At 48.9% G+C, this 18,024-nt stretch overlaps 1 protein-coding gene across 2 annotated transcripts in view; it reads right to left on the reverse strand.

Annotated features, from left to right (window-relative positions):
• Positions 1 to 4,723, reverse strand: part of LOC145360420 (transmembrane protein 150A) — a 96,242-nt gene extending 91,519 nt beyond the window's left edge. The window contains exons 1-2 of one of the 2 annotated variants that reach the window (XM_080215621.1): positions 4,434 to 4,723; positions 3,063 to 3,186 (exon numbers count right to left, since the gene is read on the reverse strand). In XM_080215621.1, coding sequence (XP_080071747.1) covers positions 3,063 to 3,127 — 65 coding nt within the window. In that variant the 5' untranslated portion in view covers positions 3,128 to 3,186; positions 4,434 to 4,723. The remainder of the gene's footprint in view (positions 1 to 3,062; positions 3,187 to 4,433) is intronic. The other variant, XM_080215620.1, reaches the window with a different exon arrangement.
• Between the last annotated feature and the right edge of the window lie 13,301 nt (positions 4,724 to 18,024).

Genomic DNA, 18,024 nt, shown 5'->3' on the forward strand with positions numbered 1-18,024 from the left:
GAAGACTGTGACAAGCCATCTTCTTGAACCACCGCAGTCCATCTGGCGCAGGTACACCCACACACAGTGAGGGGGTAAAGAGTCAATCACTTTGCTGTGGCTCTGGAGTCACACGTAGACCAGACCGGGTAAAAACAGCAGATTTCCTTTCCTGAAGGACGTTAGTGAGCCAGATGGGTTTTTACAACACTCAGTGACAATTTCATGGTCACCATCACAGAGGCAAACATCTAATTCCTTACTTTTAAAATTAGTAATTTGTTCTATTTAAATACCACCCACTGTAGTGTTGCGACTGGAAGCCATATGCCCAGATCAGGGGCCTGGGCTTCCTGATTACTAATCCATTGATGTCTCCATTGCAACATCATCTGGCCATTAACAAAGTGTCAGCCACCGTCAACCAAAGATGTGCAGGTTAGGTTGATTGGCCATGCTAAATTGATCCCAGTTTCGGGGGAGGGGGGGTTAGCAGGGTAAATATGGGGATTGTTGTTGGCACAGGCTCATTGGGCCGAATGGCCTCCTTCTGTACTGTAGGGGTTCTGTGAAATCTATGAAACTACTTCATTTCATAGAATCCCTACAGTTGAGAAAAGGCCATTCAGCCCATCGAGTCTGCACTGACAACAATGCCATCCGGGCCCTATCCCTGTATTTACCTGCTAATCCCCCTGACGCTGAGGGGTAATTTAGCATGGCCAACCCTCCTAACCTGCACATTTTTTCAACTGCAGGAGGAAACCCATGCAGACACGGGGAGAACATGCAGGCTCTGCATAGACAGTGACCCAAGCCAGGAATCGAATCCAGGTCCCTCGCCTGAGAGGCAGCAGTGCTAACCACTGTGCCACTGTTTTGATGAGTGCCACTCATTGGAATTATAATCCAGCACATAAAGAATTGCTAGAATCTGATCCTGTTACCTATTGCTGATGGCGAGTCACGTCCTGCCACCCAACCTTGACAAGGTCTGCATTGGCAAAACCATCATTGTTTGTACAGTCACCTGCACTCATGAGGCTCTCTCTCCACTGTTACCTACTGGTTCTATGATCTCTATTGCTGTACACAATACATCAAGAATAGATAACTGCTCAAACCCCCTCGAGCAACAACAATAACTTGCATTCATATAACCCATTAACACAGTAAAACAACACATAGCACTTCACTGGAGTGTGAACCCTGCTACGAGGAGATAGTGGGACAAATATCCAAAAGCTTGGACAGAGGGATAGATTTTAAGGAGCGTATTAAGACCAGAGGCAGTCATAAGGTGGAATGACAGAAATCAAGGGTTTCAGACAACAGAACGCCAGGCCACGGAGGGCAGTAAAAGCCAGAGATTATAAACTGCAGGTTTAAAAGATGACTCAGAGTTGTGAAACTGGAACGGGGGGGGGGGGAGGAGGAGGGAGGGAGGGAGGCCGGGGAAGATTTTGAAAGCCAGGATGAGAATATGAAAATCAAAAGCCCCACAAGAACCAGGGGCCAATGTGTGTCAATGCACACAGGGGTGATGTGTGGCAGGATGGGGGGGCAGGGGGGGGAATAGTGCGGCCTAGCAACAAGGGTCTCAGGAGCTGATTGGCTGAGGTGAGGTCAGGCAATGAGACGGAGGTAGATATAGGCAGCGTTGGTACTCATTAGTGGTCAGAAAGAAATTCCAGGGTCAAAAACAAGATCAAAGTTTCAAATATCTTGGTACAACTCAGACTATTGCCTAGGGTGGGGGGGGGGAGACCCTAGTCTGCAAGATGCAGTGAGTAGCTAGAAAGCAGAGTCCAGGGTTTAAAATGGGGTGGGGTGTGGAGATTTTCCAGCCTCCACCATGACCTGTTTTCCAACAGAGGAGGCAGCTCACCATGGGATTTTTCAGTCCCACCGATGTCTCCAGCAATTTGCATTGCTTGCCTGTTCCACCTGTCAGGGAATCCTCCGCAGGGGAGTGAGGGAGGGGGGGAGGGGGGGAGGGGTGGCGGGGGGGAGGGGGGGAGGGGTGGCGGGGGGGAGGGGGGGAGGGGTGGCGGGGGGGAGGGAGGGAGGGGTGGCGGGGGGGAGGGAGGGGTGGCGGGGCATGGGAGGGAAGGAGGGAGGGGTGGCGTGGCGGGGGAGGGGTGGCGGGGGAGGGAAGGAGGGAGGGGTCCTCTTCTAGGTCCCAAAGATCCCATCAGCAGTATGGGCTTGAAACTCCCACCCGATGACTTTGACTTTCCCGGTAATTAGTTGGCAGAAACCTGGGCTGGATCAGTCCCTGGTGTCAGACAGGCAGGCAGTGTGACAAATCCGCAACAGTGCAAAGGTCAAGAGAGAGGTGCTGGCAAGGTCACACTGGGCATTGTCAACGAATATGTCATTGATGATATGTTTTCATACCATGTCACAAAGGGGCTGAATGTAGATGAGAAAGAAGAAATGGGATTTTCCAGTTGCACACACCCCAAGAATGGAAATTCCTGCCTGGGGTCAACATACTTTTAAACAATCTGCCAAATTCTCTACGATTCCCACCATGGGCAGGATGGAAAAAGGGTGGGGCCAGGGCTGGATCCTTGGGCTCAGGGTGTAGGGAAGGGTACTTGAGTTAACAGAGGGGAAGCCAGGAGAGATTGCATTGCAAATGATTTAGTTAAGAACAGGAGTTGCGGTGGACAGGGTTAAGCCACAGACAAGTCCAGAGAGAGGGAGGAGGGATTGTTTACCACGATAACAGCCATATCAATGTCATCTACAACTGAAAGGTATCAGTACAGACAGCACTGAGAGCAAGCTACAGCACAGAGTGTATTGAAATGCAAGAATACATTCAGCAAGATATTGATAATGAAGAGAGAACATAGCTATTTCGGGAATAGTAGAGAGGGGATAGTGGCTAGTACAGTGCTGGCAACAGACACATAACAGCTGAACATATTAAGACATGAGTGAAGTGGTGTGTGTGAGTACATCTGTGTGTATATCTGCTTATGGTTGTCTGTGTGTGAGACTCTGTCTATCTGTGTGTGTGTGTGTGTGTGTGTGTGTGTGTGTGTGTGTGTGTATCTTTGTGGGATACTCACACGACCCACAGGGCAGTGATTGTGGAGACGGAGAGGCTAACGGGCAGGATGAGCCAGGCTGTCATTCCAGGAGACAGGCAGATTCTGGCACGGTGAGAGACATGTGGACAGTCTCAGTCTGTCACTGCAAACACAACCGGGAGCAGGAGTTAGAGGGTCACATTGGAACCAGGAGCAAGAGAGACTGCAGCCCAGCACAAACACCCACCCCCAACAAACGCAGCCCTGGCCCTGGCCCCGCCCCCAACAAACGCAGCCCTGGCCCTGGCCCTGCCCCCGCCCCCAACAAACGCGGCCCCCCCCAGCCCCACCCCCAACAAACGCAGCCCCCCGGCCCTGCCCCCGCCCCCAACAAACGCGCCCCCCCAACAAAGGTGCCCCCGCCCCCAACAAACGTGGCCCCCCCCGGCCCCACCCCCAACAAACACGGCCCCCCGGCCCCGCCCCCAACAAACACAGCCCCCCGGCCCCAGTTCTGCCCCCGCCCCCAACAAACGCGGCCCCCCGGCCCCAGCTCCGCCCCCGCCCCCAACAAACACAGCCCCGGCCCCAGCTCCGCCCCCTCCCCCAACAAACGCAGCCCCGGCCCCAGCTCCGCCCCCGCCCCTGCCCCCAACTAACGCAGTCCCGGCACCGACCCCCACCCCCAACAGACACAGCCCCGGCCCCAGCTCCGCCCCCGCCCCTGCCCCCAACTAACGCAGCCCCGGCACCGACCCCCACCCCCAACAGACACAGCCCCGGCACCGACCCCACCCCCAACAGACACAGCCCCGGCACCGACCCACCCCCAACAGACATAGCCCCAACACCGACCCACTCCCAATAAACACAGCCCCAACACCGACCCACTCCCAATAAACACAGCCCCAACACTAACCCACTCCCAATAAACACAGCCCTGGCACCGACCCACTCCCAATAAACACAGCCCTGGCACCGACCCACCTCCAATAAACACAGCCCCAACACTAACCCACTCCCAATAAACACAGCCCTGGCACCGACCCACCTCCAACAAACACAGCCCCGGCACTAACCCATCTCCAACAAACACAGCCCCGGCACTAACCCACCTCCAATAAACACAGCCCCAACACTAACCCACTCCCAATAAACACAGCCCCGGCACTAACCCACCTCCAATAAACACAGCCCCAGCACTGTCCCATTAATAAATGTTACTCATTCTCTCCCTTTTTTCTGCTTGTGTTGACTTCTCCCTGCGCTCAGCTGCTGTTTTTACACAGATGGGATTTCGCTTCATTCAGCTCAGTCCCGTATCCAGAGTTCGGAAGAGCCTCAGTGAAATAGAAGTCCCTCTAACTCTCTCCCTCCTTCTATCTCTCTCTCTCTCTCTCCATCACTTACTGGTGTGGACCTTGCTCCGGGGACCCCCAGCCTCCGGGAAGTGTCAGCTACACATCAATTTCTGCAACTTCACTGCTCCAAAAGCGGCTTCGCTTCCCTTCCCTTCCCTTCTGCTGCAACTGCAGTCCGAGTGGGTCAGTGCGGCGCTAGAGGGCTCCTCTGAGACTGGCATAGACTGAGATAGGCAGAGTGAGAGACACTCAGAAAGAGAGAGTGAGAGAGAGACACTCAGAGAGGGAATAAGGGACACTCAGAGAGAGAGACACACTCAGAGAGAGAGAGCGAGAGACACTCAGAGGGAGTGAGAGAGAGAGACACTCAGAGAGGGAGTAAGGGACACAGATAGGGAGTGAGACACGCAGAGACAGAGACACTCAGAGAGGGAATGAGAAACACTCAGAAAGAGGGAGTGAGACACTCGGAGAGCGAGAGAGAGACACTTAGAGTGAGAGACACTCAAAGTGAGAGTGAAAGATACTCAGAGGGGGTGAGAGACAGAGAGAGAGAGGGAGTGAGATGCTCAGAGAGAAAGAGTGAGAGACAGAGAGAGACATACACACAAAGAGACAGAGGGACTCAGTGATAAAAACACAGACAGAAAAAGGTACACTCACAGAGACAGAGAGACACAGGTACCCTGACAGTGTAACAGACAGAGACAGATCAGAGGAACACACACAGAAAGAGAGAGAAAGACACACAGGTACACTGACAGGGGAAGGGACAGAGAGAGAGATTGAGACAGATGGACTAATAAGAGAAAAGACAAAGAGACAGTGAGGTACACTCACAGGGTAAGAGAGAGAGACAGACTGGTACAGGGATAAACTAACAAGAAGAGAGAGCTAAAATAACTGAAAAATTTAGACGGCCAAAGAGGGACAGGTACTGATAAAACAGACAGAGACTGGTAAACTTACAGGGAGGTCTGACTGACAGAGAGTGAGGTTGGGGATGGGGTGGGAGGGACAGGAGAAAAGGGCAGATGGAGAAATAAGCTGAGACTAGCTGGGAGACTGACAGAGAGACTGAGGAAGACAGGGAATGGGAAGGAGTGACAAAGAAGCTGATTCTGTAAAGAAACAGAGAGGGGTACACTGGAAAACTGAAGAGGCAGCAGTGACTGAGGAAGAGAGATCCAGGGACTGCAAGAGAATGACTGAGACAGAGAGACAGATAGAGAGACTGAGAAACTGAGATAGAAAGACAGATAGAGAGACTGAGACAGATAGAGAGAAACAGAGATAGATAGAGACATAAAGAGAGAGAGACAGATATATAGAGAGAGAGTGAGAGACTGAGACAAAGAAACAAATAGAAAGACTGAGACAGATAGAGAGATAGAGAACGATAGAGAGACAGATAGAGAGTAAGATATATAGACAGAGAAACAGAGCGACAGAGAGAGAGAGACTGAGATAGATAGGGAGACTGAGACTGAGAGAGACAGATAGAGAGAGACTGAGACAGAGAGATAGGGACACTGAGACACAGAGAGAGAGAGAGAGAGAGATAGGGACACTGAGACCGAGCGAGAGACAGACAGACAGAGACGGAGACTGAAAGAGTGATCTCAGACTCCACTTTCTGTATTTGAGGGAGGGTGGGGAGATCAGATTCAAATGAAATTGCACATTACCAGGGTATGAGCGCCAACCCAGGGAATGGGGACACCCGGGAGGGGGAGTCGCTCAGGGAGTGGGAGTGGGAGTGGGAGTGGGGACACTCCGGAGGGGGATTCACTCAGGGAGTGGGAGTGGGAGTGGGAGTGGGGACACCCGGGAGGGGGAGTCGCTCAGGGAGTGGGAGTGGGGACACTCGGGAGGGGGAGTCACTCAGGGAGTGGGAGTGGGGACACTCGGGAGGGGGAGTCACTCTGGGAGGGGGGAGTCACTCTGGGAGTGGGGACACTTGGGAGGGGGAGTCACTCTGGGAGGGGGAAGTCACTCTGGGAATGGGGACACTTGGGAGGGGGAGTCACTCAGGGATTGGGAGTAGGGACACTCAAGAGGGGGAGTCACTCAGAGAGTGGGAGTGGGGACACTCGGGAGGGGGAGTCACTCTGGGAGGGGGGAGTCACTCTGGGAGTGGGGACACTCAGGAGGGGGAGTCACTCAGGGATTGGGAGTGGGGACACTCGGGAGGGGGACTCACTCAGGGAGTGGGAGTGGGAGTGGGGACACTCAGGAGGGGGACTCACTCAGGGAGTGGGAGTGGGGACACTCGGGAGGGGGACACTCGGGAGGGGGACTCACTCAGGGAGTGGGAGTGGGGACACTCGGGAGGGGGACTCACTCAGGGAGTGGGAGTGGGAAAACTCGGGAGGGGGACACACTGGGGAGGGGGACTTACTCAGGGAGTGGGAGTGGGGACACTCAGGAGGGGGACTCATTCAGGGAGTGGGAGTGGGGACACTCGGGAGGGGAGTCACTCAGGGAGTGGGGGGGACACTTGGGAGGGGAGTCACTCAGGGAGTGGGAGTGGGAACACTTGGGAGGGGAGTCACTCAAGGAGTGGGAATGGGGACACTCGAGAGGGGACTCACTCAGAGAGTGGGAGTGGGGACGCTCAGGAGGGGACTCACTCAGGGAGTGGGAGTAGGGACACTCGGGAGGGGGAGTCACTCAGTAAGTGGGAGTAAGGACACTCAGGAAGTGGAGGGGACACACTATCATCACTTGTGACGAAGTGCTGTAGTTGACACCTCTCACTCCAGACGGCCAGAGCTCAGGCTGACTCCTCTGGGCAGCACTGAGGGAGTGCTGGATCATCAGAGGTTGAATAAAATATTAAACTGACCCCCCACCCAGGTTAGGAGACTGGCCATGCTAAATTGCCCCTTAGTGTCAGGGGAATTAGCAGAGTAAATACGTGGGGTTACAGAAATAGGGCCTAGCTAGGATTGTAGTTGGTGCAGATTTGATAGGCTGAATAGCCTCCCTCTGCACTGTAGAGATTCTATGATTCTAACCTGCTCATCTTAGAAGTGTGGGAGGAAACTGGAGCACCCAGAGAAAACCCACGCAAACATAGGGAGAATGTGCAGACTCCACACAGACAGTGACCTGAGGCTAGAATCAAACAGAGGTGCCGGCGCTGTGAGGCAGCAACACTAACCACTGTGCTTCATTTTACCAGTAAAGCATTTTGCAATGTCCTGAGGTTGTGAAAAGCACCATATAAATGCAAAGTCTTCGCAGCTAAAGCTGCCCTACTTCAACTGATCCACCCAGAGAGAGATTTTGAACTACCTCCATCACTGCAAAAATTGTTCAGATGGTTTTTCTTTCCCTTGGAGTTTGTTGAACTGTTGAACATCAATGTGTGAAGAATCTCTGATATCAGTCACAAAATTACCCCTGACTAGTTTGAGCCTGTGGCGCACCCGGGTAATGAACAACATCTCCATTTCTTTAATTATGGTTTATCTCTTAGAAATGATCATCTCCCAGACGCCACTTCCCAAACTAAAATAAATCAACATCTCTTATGAACCCCGTATATTAGCCAGAAGTGAAGCTGAGATTATATTTCTCACTGAAACGCAGGGGTGCAATTAGCTGAGATTTCATTTTTCAAGTTTGCTGATGATACCACTGTAGCGGGTCAGATCTCATGCAATGACAAGGTGGAGTACAGGAAAGACAATCTCGTGAAATGATCTTGTGTCACGACAATAACCTCTCCCTCGATGTCAGTAAAAGAAAGGAGATAGTCATTGACTTCAGGAAGTGACGTGGAGGACATGCCCCTTTTTACATCAACGGAAGCAAAGTGGAAATGGTTGAGAGCTTCAAGTTTCTAGGTGGCCAGATCACCAACAACCTGTCCTGGTACCCCCACGCTAGTTAAGAAATCCCACTAATGCCTCTATTTTCCCAGAAGCCGAAGTACATTTGGCAAGTCTGCTAAGATTCTCAACAATTTTTACAGGTGCACCCAAGAAAGTAACCTTTCCGGTTGTATCTGCTTGGTATAGCACCTGCTCTGATCAAGTCCGCAACAAACTACGAAGGGTTGTGAACGTAGCCCAGTCTATCAAGCAAACCAGCCTCCCATCCTGTGACTCTTTCTACACTTCCCAGTGCCTTGGAAAAGCAGCCAGCATAATCAAAGATCCCATGCACCCCGGACATTCTCTCTTCCACCTCCTTCCATCAGGAAAGAGATACAGAAGTTTGAAGTCATGTACCAACCAACTCAAGAACAGCTTCTTCCCTGCTGCCATCAGACTTTTGAATGGATCTACCTCACATTACCTCTTCCTCTGCATCCTAGCTATGACTGTAACACTACATTCTGCACCCTCTTCTTTCCTTCTCCCCTATGTATTCTTTGAACGGTATGTTTTGCCTGTATAGCATGTAAGCATGTAAGAAACAATACTTTTCAATGTATCCCAATTCATGTGACAATAACAAATCAATTCAAATCAAATCTAATCAATCATATGGCTAGTTTTGACTCTTTAATTGGGTAACATGACTCTATTTAGAAGCTGGCGATCTGTGTCAGGACAGTGGGAGATGCTGGGTAAACATGAAAGGATATTCCAGTGGTGAGTGGGACAAGAGACTCATATGGAGCATAAATATTGACATGTCCATTTTGGTAGCACCCTCAACTCAGAAGCCCCACTCCAGGGATTTCAGCTCAGAATGACAGTGTTGACACTCCAGCGTCTAGCACGAGAATGCTACACTGTAGGTGAGGCCAGGTCATGGCATGGTGGCACAGTTTAGAGGTGGCACAGTGGAATAGTGGTTAGCACTGCTGTCTCACAGCGCCAGGGATCCGGGTTCAATTCCTGGCTTGGGTGACTATCTGCATGGAGTCTGCACACTCTCCCCTTGTCTGCGTGGGTTTCCTTTGGGTGCTCCGGTTTCATCCGAAAGACATGCTGGTTAGATGCACTGGCCATGTTAAATTCTCTCTGTCTACCCAAATAGGCTCTAGAGTATGGCGACTAGGAGATTTTCATAGTAACTTCATTACAGTGTTATTGTAAGCCTACTTGGACACTAAAAATCAATCTTTAAAACTTTAGGTCTCAGATTAGATAAAAATTAGATGGAAGTAATCCATAGATGGGTCTAAATAATTCAGTGTGGGAAATAAACCAGTTTCAAAGTTTGGAATGGGAATAGCAAAGGAGAGGAAAAGAATTGACTGAGCATATCCTGTAAAGTGTGGAATGTACTAGGGGGGCGCAGGGGCAGGGGTTGACAGAAAGAAATGCCTCATGCCATCCAGGAATGACAGAACACGTGGTAACCACCTGTACAAACACAAACCATTTGTTTCCAAGACAGTGTGTAAACAATCTTTCTACCCAAAGGCAATCCCATGCTGGAATAAATGAATAAACCGTAGAACATAGAATCCCTATAGTGCCAAAGGAGGCCATTCAGCCTATGAAGTCTGCACCAACTCTCCAAAACAGCATCCCACCCAGGAGCTTACCCCTGACCTATGCTCCAACTCCATGCATTTACCATACATAACACCAAATCTGCACGTCTTTGGACACTAAGGGACAAAGGGGCATAGCCAATCCCTCTTAACTATACATCTTTGGACACTAAGGGGCAATTTAGCATGACCAGGCCCCCTAACCTGCATATTTTTGGACACTCAGGGGCAATTTAGTATGGCCAATCCACCTAACCTGCACACCTTTGGACACTAAGAGCAATTTACCATGGCCAATCCAGCAAACCTGCAGACCTTTAGACTATGGGAGGGAACTGGAACACGCAAAGGAAACCCACGCAGTTTAAGGGAGAACGTGTCTCCACACAGTCACCTGAGGCCATGATTGAACCCAAGAACAGCTTCTTCCCTGAGGAAATAGTGACAGTCCCATCACTTGAACTCTCCAAGACCACGGTAGCACAGTAGTTAGCACTGCTGCTTCACAGCTCCAGGGACCCGAGTTCAATTCCTGGCTCGGGTCACTGTCTGTGTGGAGTTTGCACATTCTCCTTGTATCTGTGTGGGTTTCCTCCGGGTACTCTGGTTTCCTTCCACAGTCCAAAGATGTGCAGGGTTAGGTTGATTGGCCATGCTAAGAAATTGCCACTTAGTGTCCAGGGATGCAAAGATTAGTGGGTATAATATGTAGGGATATGGAGGTAGGGCCTGGGTGGGATTATGTTCGGTGCAGACTCAATGGGCCGAAGGGCCTCTTTCTGCACTGTAGGGTTCTATGAGCTATAAGATCCACCTTTACATTATTTCCATTTAAAATTTTTCACCATCAAATGACCATCTTGGCTGCTCATGCCCAGTTTAGCTAGTGCTACCCATATAAACGTTGGCAGGATATGGATACCAGTCTGTGATACCAACACAAGTAAAACAGTTCAAATCCCACTACAGCAGATGTTTAAATTTGAATTCAATAAAAATCTGGAATTAAAAGTCTAGTGATGACCATGAAACCATTATCAATTGTCCTAAAAACCCATCTGGTTCACTAATGTCCCTTTAGGGAAGAACATAAGAACATAAGAAATAGGAGCAGGAGTAGGCCATCTAGGCCTTCGAGCCTGCCCCGCCATTCAATAAGATCATGGCTGATCTGTCGTGGCTCAGTTCCACTTTCCCGCCCTCTCCCCATAACCCTTAATCCCCTTGTCTATCAAAAACCTATCAACCCGCGTCTTAAATATTTTTAGCGAGGCAGCCTCCACCACTTCAACGGGCAGAGAATTCCAGAGATTCACCACCCTTTGAGTGAAGAAGTTCCTCCTCAATTCCGTTCTAAACCGCCCCCCCCCTTTATCTTGAAGGAAATCTGCCGTCCTTACCTGGACTGGCCTATATGTGACTCGAGAGCCACAGCAATGTGGTTGACTCTTAAATGCCCTCTGAAATGGCTGAGTGAGATTCAAAAGCAATTAGGGATGGGCAACAAATGCTGGCCCAGCCTACGATACTCACATCCCATGAACGAATTAAAAAAAAGGCTTGTTTAATATAGTGAAACATCGCAAGGTAGCTCGCAGGAAAGTTATCAAACAAAAACTTGACAACAAGTCAACATGTGCTCGAGGTGGCCAAGTCTGGTCAAAGTGGTGGCATCTGAGGAGTGTACTTTGGAGGAAGGAGAGTTGGTAAATGGGGAGGAGTAATTCCAGAGCTTAGGGTCTAACGGCTGAAGGCACAGCCACAACAGAAGAGTGCCGAGTTCTGGGAGGGTGGTAGGGCGGAAAAGGTTAGGGATAGAAATAGAGGGGGGTGTTCCACACACAGACACTTGGATCACCACTGTGTGGGTGTTGCACAATAGCTTACAGCTTGGGATACCAGCAGTCCAGACTCCTATTGTAACCCAATTAATGTGTTGATCTACTGAACTAGTCATCATCTTCTGATAGCACCACTATTGTTTTAAGTAGATGGTCAGTTTTTAGACTGATTAACCATAACCGAACGTAGGTGCTAGATTGACATAACTTGATGCTGATGATAGTCAAAAATGATTGATTGGGCAAGTATCTTAGCTGGGGGTGGATTCAGTGGATATCAGGCAACGCTCAGTGCTGACACCCTCCCCTGTGAGTTCAGGGATGATATGAGCAATCCTTCATTCCAGAAAGATCCCCCATTCTCCGGAGGGAGTGCTGCGCTGTGGGGTGGAGTGTCTGTCCAATGAGGTGTTAAACGGAGCCCCAGGTGCGAGGAAGAATCTTGCCACAATATTTTGAAGCGGAGCAGGGAATTTCTCCCAGGCAATAATTATTCCCTCATCCAGCAAAATATCCAGTCAATGTGTTTGTGGGATCTTGCTGTGCACAACATAGAAACTGCTTTGGGAAGAACCTCTCATTACAGATGCATCATAGAAAGCATTCTTTCTGATGTGTTATCGCTTGGTATGGCTCCTGCTCTGTCCAAGACTGCAAAAAATACAAAGTGTTATGAACGTAACCCAGTCTATCACTCAAACCAGCCTCCAATCCATTGACTCTGTCCACACTTCCCGCTGCCCTGGAAAAACAGCCAGTATAATCAAGGACCCCACGCATCCTGGACATGCTGTCTTTCACCTTCCATAGAGAAAATGATACAAAAGTCTGAGGTCATGCACCAACTGACTCAAGAACAGCTTCTTCCCTGCTGCCATCAGACTTTTGAATTGACCTACCTCGCATTAAGTCAATCTTTCTCTGCACCCTAGCTGTGACTGTAACACTACATTTTGCACCCTTGCCTTTCCTTCTCTATGAACAGTATGCTTTGTCTGTATAGCGCAAGAAACAATACTTTTCACTGTACGCTAATACATGTAACAACAATAAATCAAATGAAATCATTTTTGAAAAATGTCAGGGAGGAAGCAACTCTCATAGAATCATAGAGTTGTACAGCACAGGAAGGCCCTTTGGCCCATCAAGTCAGCACTAACAATAGCTACCACCAAAGTCAATACCACTATAACTACCACTAAACTAATCCCATTTTCCAGCACTTGTCCTATATCCTTGGATGTTACAATGTTTCAAGTGCTCATCCAAATACCTTTTAAAGGTCGTAAGGTTTCTGGCCTCTATTACTTTCCCAGTTAGCGCATTCCACATTCCCACCACCCTCTGAGTGAATTTTTCTTTCAAATCCCCTCTGAATCTTCATTTATGGGATGTGGGCGTCATTGGCAGAGCAGCATCTATTGCCCATCCCTGACTGCCCTCCATTTCAGAGGGCAGCTGAGAGTCAACCACAGTGCTGTGGTTCTGGAATCCCATGTAGGCCAGACCAGATAAGGATGGCAGACTTCTTTCCCTAAAGGCTATTAGTAAATCTGATGGATGCTTACTACAATCCACAATGGTTTCATGGTCATCATTAGACTTTTAATTTCAATTTTTTTTATTGAATTCAAATTCCACCATCTGCCATGCTGGGATTGGAACCCAGGTCCCCAAAACATTACCCTGGCTCTCTAGTTTATTAGTCCAGTGACAATACTACCATGCCAGTGCTGCCCTCTAATCTCTTGCCCCTTATGCTAAACCTATGCCCCCTCGTTATTGACCCCCCAACCAAGGGGAACAGCTTCTCCCTACTCACCCTGCCCATAGCCCTCATAATCTTATATACCTCAATCAGTCCCCCCTCATCCTTCTCTGCTCTGAAGAAATCAACCCTAGTCTATCCAGTCTCTCCTTATAGCTAGCTCAAATGCTCTCCTCAGAAATGATAAGACTTGTGAGGGAGGACAGTGACTGGGTTTAATATCTCATCTAGAATATGGCTCCTCTGGCAATGCTGCACTCTCTTAGTATTGCACTGGAGTGTGTACCTTCATTATGTGCTCCAGTCCCTGCCGTGATTTGATTTGATTTATTATTGTCACATGTATTAGCATACAATGAAAAGTATTGTTTCCTGTATGCTATACAGACAAAACATACCATTCATAAAGAAGGAACGAAGAGAGTGCAGAGTGTAGTGTTATAGTCATAGCTAGGGTGTAGCAAAAGATTAACTTAATGCAAGATAGGTCTATTCAAAAGTCTGATGGCAGCAGGAAAGTAGTTATTCTAGAGTTGACTGGTACGTAAACTCAGATTTTTGTATCTTTTTCCTGGCGGAAGAAGTGGAAGAGAGAATGTCCAGGGTACATGTGGTCCTTAATTACGCTGGCTGCTTTTCCAAAGCAGCAGAAAGTGTAGAGAGAGGCAGTTTGAGTGACGTCAAAAACCATTTGTAGTTTCTTGCAGTCTTGGGCAGAGCAGGAGGCATACCATACCATACCATAACAAGCTGTGATACAACCAGAAAGAATGCTTTGAATGGTGCATCTGTAAAAGTTGGTGAAAGTCGCAGCTGATATGCCAAATTTCCTTAGTCTTCGTTGGTGGGCTTTCTTAATTATAGTGTCGGCATGGCGGAACCAAGACACCTAAAAACTTGAAGCTGTTGTCCATTTCTACTTCAACCCCCTTTATATAGACAGGGGCACGTTCTCCACTACGCTTCCTGAAGTCAATGACAATCTCTTTCATTTTGCGGGACTCGAACCTACCACTACTCTGATTCAGGTGGGTGCATGCTGATACTGAGCTATCCTAACACCTTCCGTGGAAGTGACTGGAAAATTGGGAATATTTTATTTTGCCAGGCACACCATTAGGAATGATGTTTAGGGATCATTTCAGCAAAATGTTGCATTGTGTGTGGAATTGTGCACCGCTCTGTCACATCTGGGTGTGGTCTTCCTGATTTTCTACTGTAAGATCCGGGTGGGATTTTCCAGTAGCGCGTGCCCCAAGACTAGAAATTCCCATCCAAGGTCAACGGATCTTTAAATGATCCGCCAAATTTTTTTTCCTGCCGGCTACGATTCCTAGAAGATTCATCCTGGAATATCACAGTCAGGATGCAAGAGCTGGGGTGGGATCATGTGGAAAATCCTGGCTGGTAAGATTTCATGTGGGTGTGTAGCTTTGGAAAAATGACCCCAGTGCAAATGCCAGAAGTAACACCTACCACAAACAATCCATCACGCAAACCAGCCTCCCATCCATTGACTCTGTCTACACTCCCCGCTGCCTCAGCAAAGCAGCCAGCATAATCAAGGATCCCACGCACCCCGGACATTCTCTCTTCTACCTTCTTCCATTAGGGAAAAAGATATAAAAGTCTGAGGTCATGTACGAACCAACTCAAGAACATTTTCTTCCCTGCTGCTGTCAGATTTTTGAATGGGCGTATCTCGCATTAAGTTGATCTTTCTCTACACCCTAGCTCTGACAATAAGATTACATTCTGCACCCTCTCCTTTCCTTCTCTATGTACGGTGTGCATTGTCTGTATAGCGTGAAAGAAACAATACTTTTCTCTGTATACTAACATATGTGACAATAATAAATCATGTCAAATCAAATCAATGCCACAGGAGGTCAGCTAGTCCACTTTTTTTCTCTCAAGTGAAGCAAATAAACAGAAATTGATCCCAGATCCGGCGTTCCCGAGATCAAAGATCACATGGAAAGAGGAACGTCAGGTATTGGCTGAAGGATAGGATAAGGTGAAGAGGTCAGAGGGCAGATTTACTGAGTGTGCAGCAAAGGTGAGAAGGCTCCAGGCAGCGTGGGCAGGGCATGGGTCAGGTTCCTCACTGCCAGCCTGGGTCTGGCAACCACTCGGTGATGCCAGCTTAAACTCCTGAAATAGTTGGACGTAAATGGAAGGCCCCAGCTTGGGGACACCTGGGCATCGAGTCTGATTCGTCATGGAGAATCACAACAGCGTCAGTCACTGACCAGATCCCTGTTTTCATGTTTCGATTCTGATTTGCAAATGGATGAATAGCAGCAATTGTTTCCTCAACAGAACATTCATCTGTTCACTGATTCATTATGTTTGACTGGAATACAGGGTGGTGGGGGGGCAGTGATGGGATGCTGTAATCTGGGGTTAAACGGGGTGGTGCCGTAATCTGGGGTTAAGGGGGGGTAGTGCTATAATGTGGGGTTAAGGGGGTGGTGCTAAAATCTGGGGTTAAGGAGTGAGGTGCTGTAATTTGGGGTTAATAAGAACATAAGAACATAAGAAATAGGAGCAGGAGTAGGCCATCTAGCCCTTCGAGCCTGCCCCGCCATTCAATAAGATCATGGCTGATCTGTCGTGGCTCAGTTCCACATTCCCGCCCTCTCCCCATAACCCTTAATCCCCTCTCTTATCAAAAACCCATCAACCCACGTCTTAAAAATATTTAGCGAGGCAGCCTCCACCACTTCAACGGGCAGAGAATTCCAGAGATTCACCACCCTTTGAGTGAAGAAGTTCCTCCTCAACTCCGTTCTAAACCGCCCCCCCTTTATCTTGAGGCTGTGCCCCCTAATCCTACTGTCCTTTCTGAGCGGGAAGAGTCTCTCCACCTCTATCCTATCCATCCCATTCATCATCTTATACGTCTCAATGAGATCTCCCCTCATTCTTCTAAACTCTAACGAGTACAAGCCTAATTTATTCAGCCTCTCCTCATAGCTCAACCCCCTCAACTCCGGCATCAGCCTAGTAAACCTCCTCTGCACTCCCTCCAAGGCCAAAATATCCTTGCGTAAGTACGGCGCCCAAAACTGCACACAGTACTCCAGCTGCGGCCTCACCAATGCCCTATACAGCCGCAGCAAGACCTCCCTACTTTTATATTCAATCCCCCTCGCTATGAAGGCCAGCATCCCATTCGCCTTCCTGACCACCTGCTGCACCTGCAAGCTGGGTTTTTGTGACTCATGCACAAGGACCCCGAGGTCCCTCTGCACCGTCGCCTGCTGCAGTTTTTCGCCACTTAAGTAATAACCCTTCCTACCATTATTCCTATTATTAAGGAGTGAGGTGTTGTAGTAAGCAGAAGATGCTATAATTTAGGGTTAAGGGAGGAGTTGCTGTAATTTCGGGTTAAGGAATGAGGTGTCGTAATCAGGGGTTAAGGACTGAGGTGCTGTAATTTGGGGTTAAGGGGGAGGTTCTGTAACTTGGGGTTAACGGCAAAGGTGCTGCCAGTGGAGGGGGGTGGTGGATTTGCTGCAATCTGGGGCTTAAGGGGTGTGAGGGCTGATGGCAAGGTGGGGATGGGCGGTGTGGGGCAGGGAGCATTGGCGCATCTGGTTGATTAGGCTGTGCTGTGTGTGTATGTGTGCACACACTTGCGTGTGTGTGTGTGTGGGAGGGGGGGGGGAGGATGGGTGCAGAAGAGTAAATCTAATCCAGATAAAAATTCCTGAAATGAAATGAAGACAGTGTGTAATTGAGATGATTAAATCATCTTTTTATTGTCATTGTGAGATGCAATATCGCAAATTCACCTGAGTTTATTCTGAACGGCTAAATATGATCACGATTCAAACACTTGCACATCAACATTAAAATTGTCACTGGTAATACTTGCAATTTTGCTTCTGGAGGGAGCTTTGAAAAATGAGTTAGTGATTGAGCCGTTGGAGACAATAAAAAATCAAGGTGAGGGGGTGCAGAAGTGGGGAGAGCGGAGATTGAGGGAGACAGTAAAGCGTGCAAGAAACAATATTTTCACTGTATCCCAATATATGTGATAATAATAAAGTAAATCAAATCAGAAGGAAGACATTCAACTTATCGAGCCTGCACCGACAACAATCCCACCCAGACCCTATCTCTGTAGCCCCACATAGTTACCCTGCTAAGCCCCCTGACACAAAGGGGCAATTTATCATGGCCAATCAAATTAGCCTACTCCCTGGCACAGTGGTTAGCACTGCTGCTTCACAGCGCCAGGGATCCGGGTTCGATTCCCGGCTTGGATCACTGCCTGTGCAGAGCCTGCACGTTCTCCCTGTATCTGCGTGGGTTTCCTCCAGGTGCTCCGGTTTCCTCTCACAGTCTGAAAGACATGCTGGTTAGATGCATTGGCCGTGCTAAATTCTCCCTCAGTGTACAAGAACAGGAGCCGGAGTGTGGCAACTGGGGGCTTTTCACAGTAACTTCATTTCAGTGTCAATGTAAGCCTACTTGTGACAATGATAAATAAACATTAAAAAAAAGAGGGATGCAACAGGGGAGTGGGGAGACAGAGAGAGTGAGACAGCTGGAGGGGACA

The sequence above is a fragment of the Carcharhinus amblyrhynchos genome, chromosome 31, assembly GCF_965287045.1.
Source record: "Carcharhinus amblyrhynchos chromosome 31, sCarAmb.v2.hapA, whole genome shotgun sequence".
Classification (NCBI taxonomy): Eukaryota; Metazoa; Chordata; class Chondrichthyes; order Carcharhiniformes; family Carcharhinidae; genus Carcharhinus; species Carcharhinus amblyrhynchos.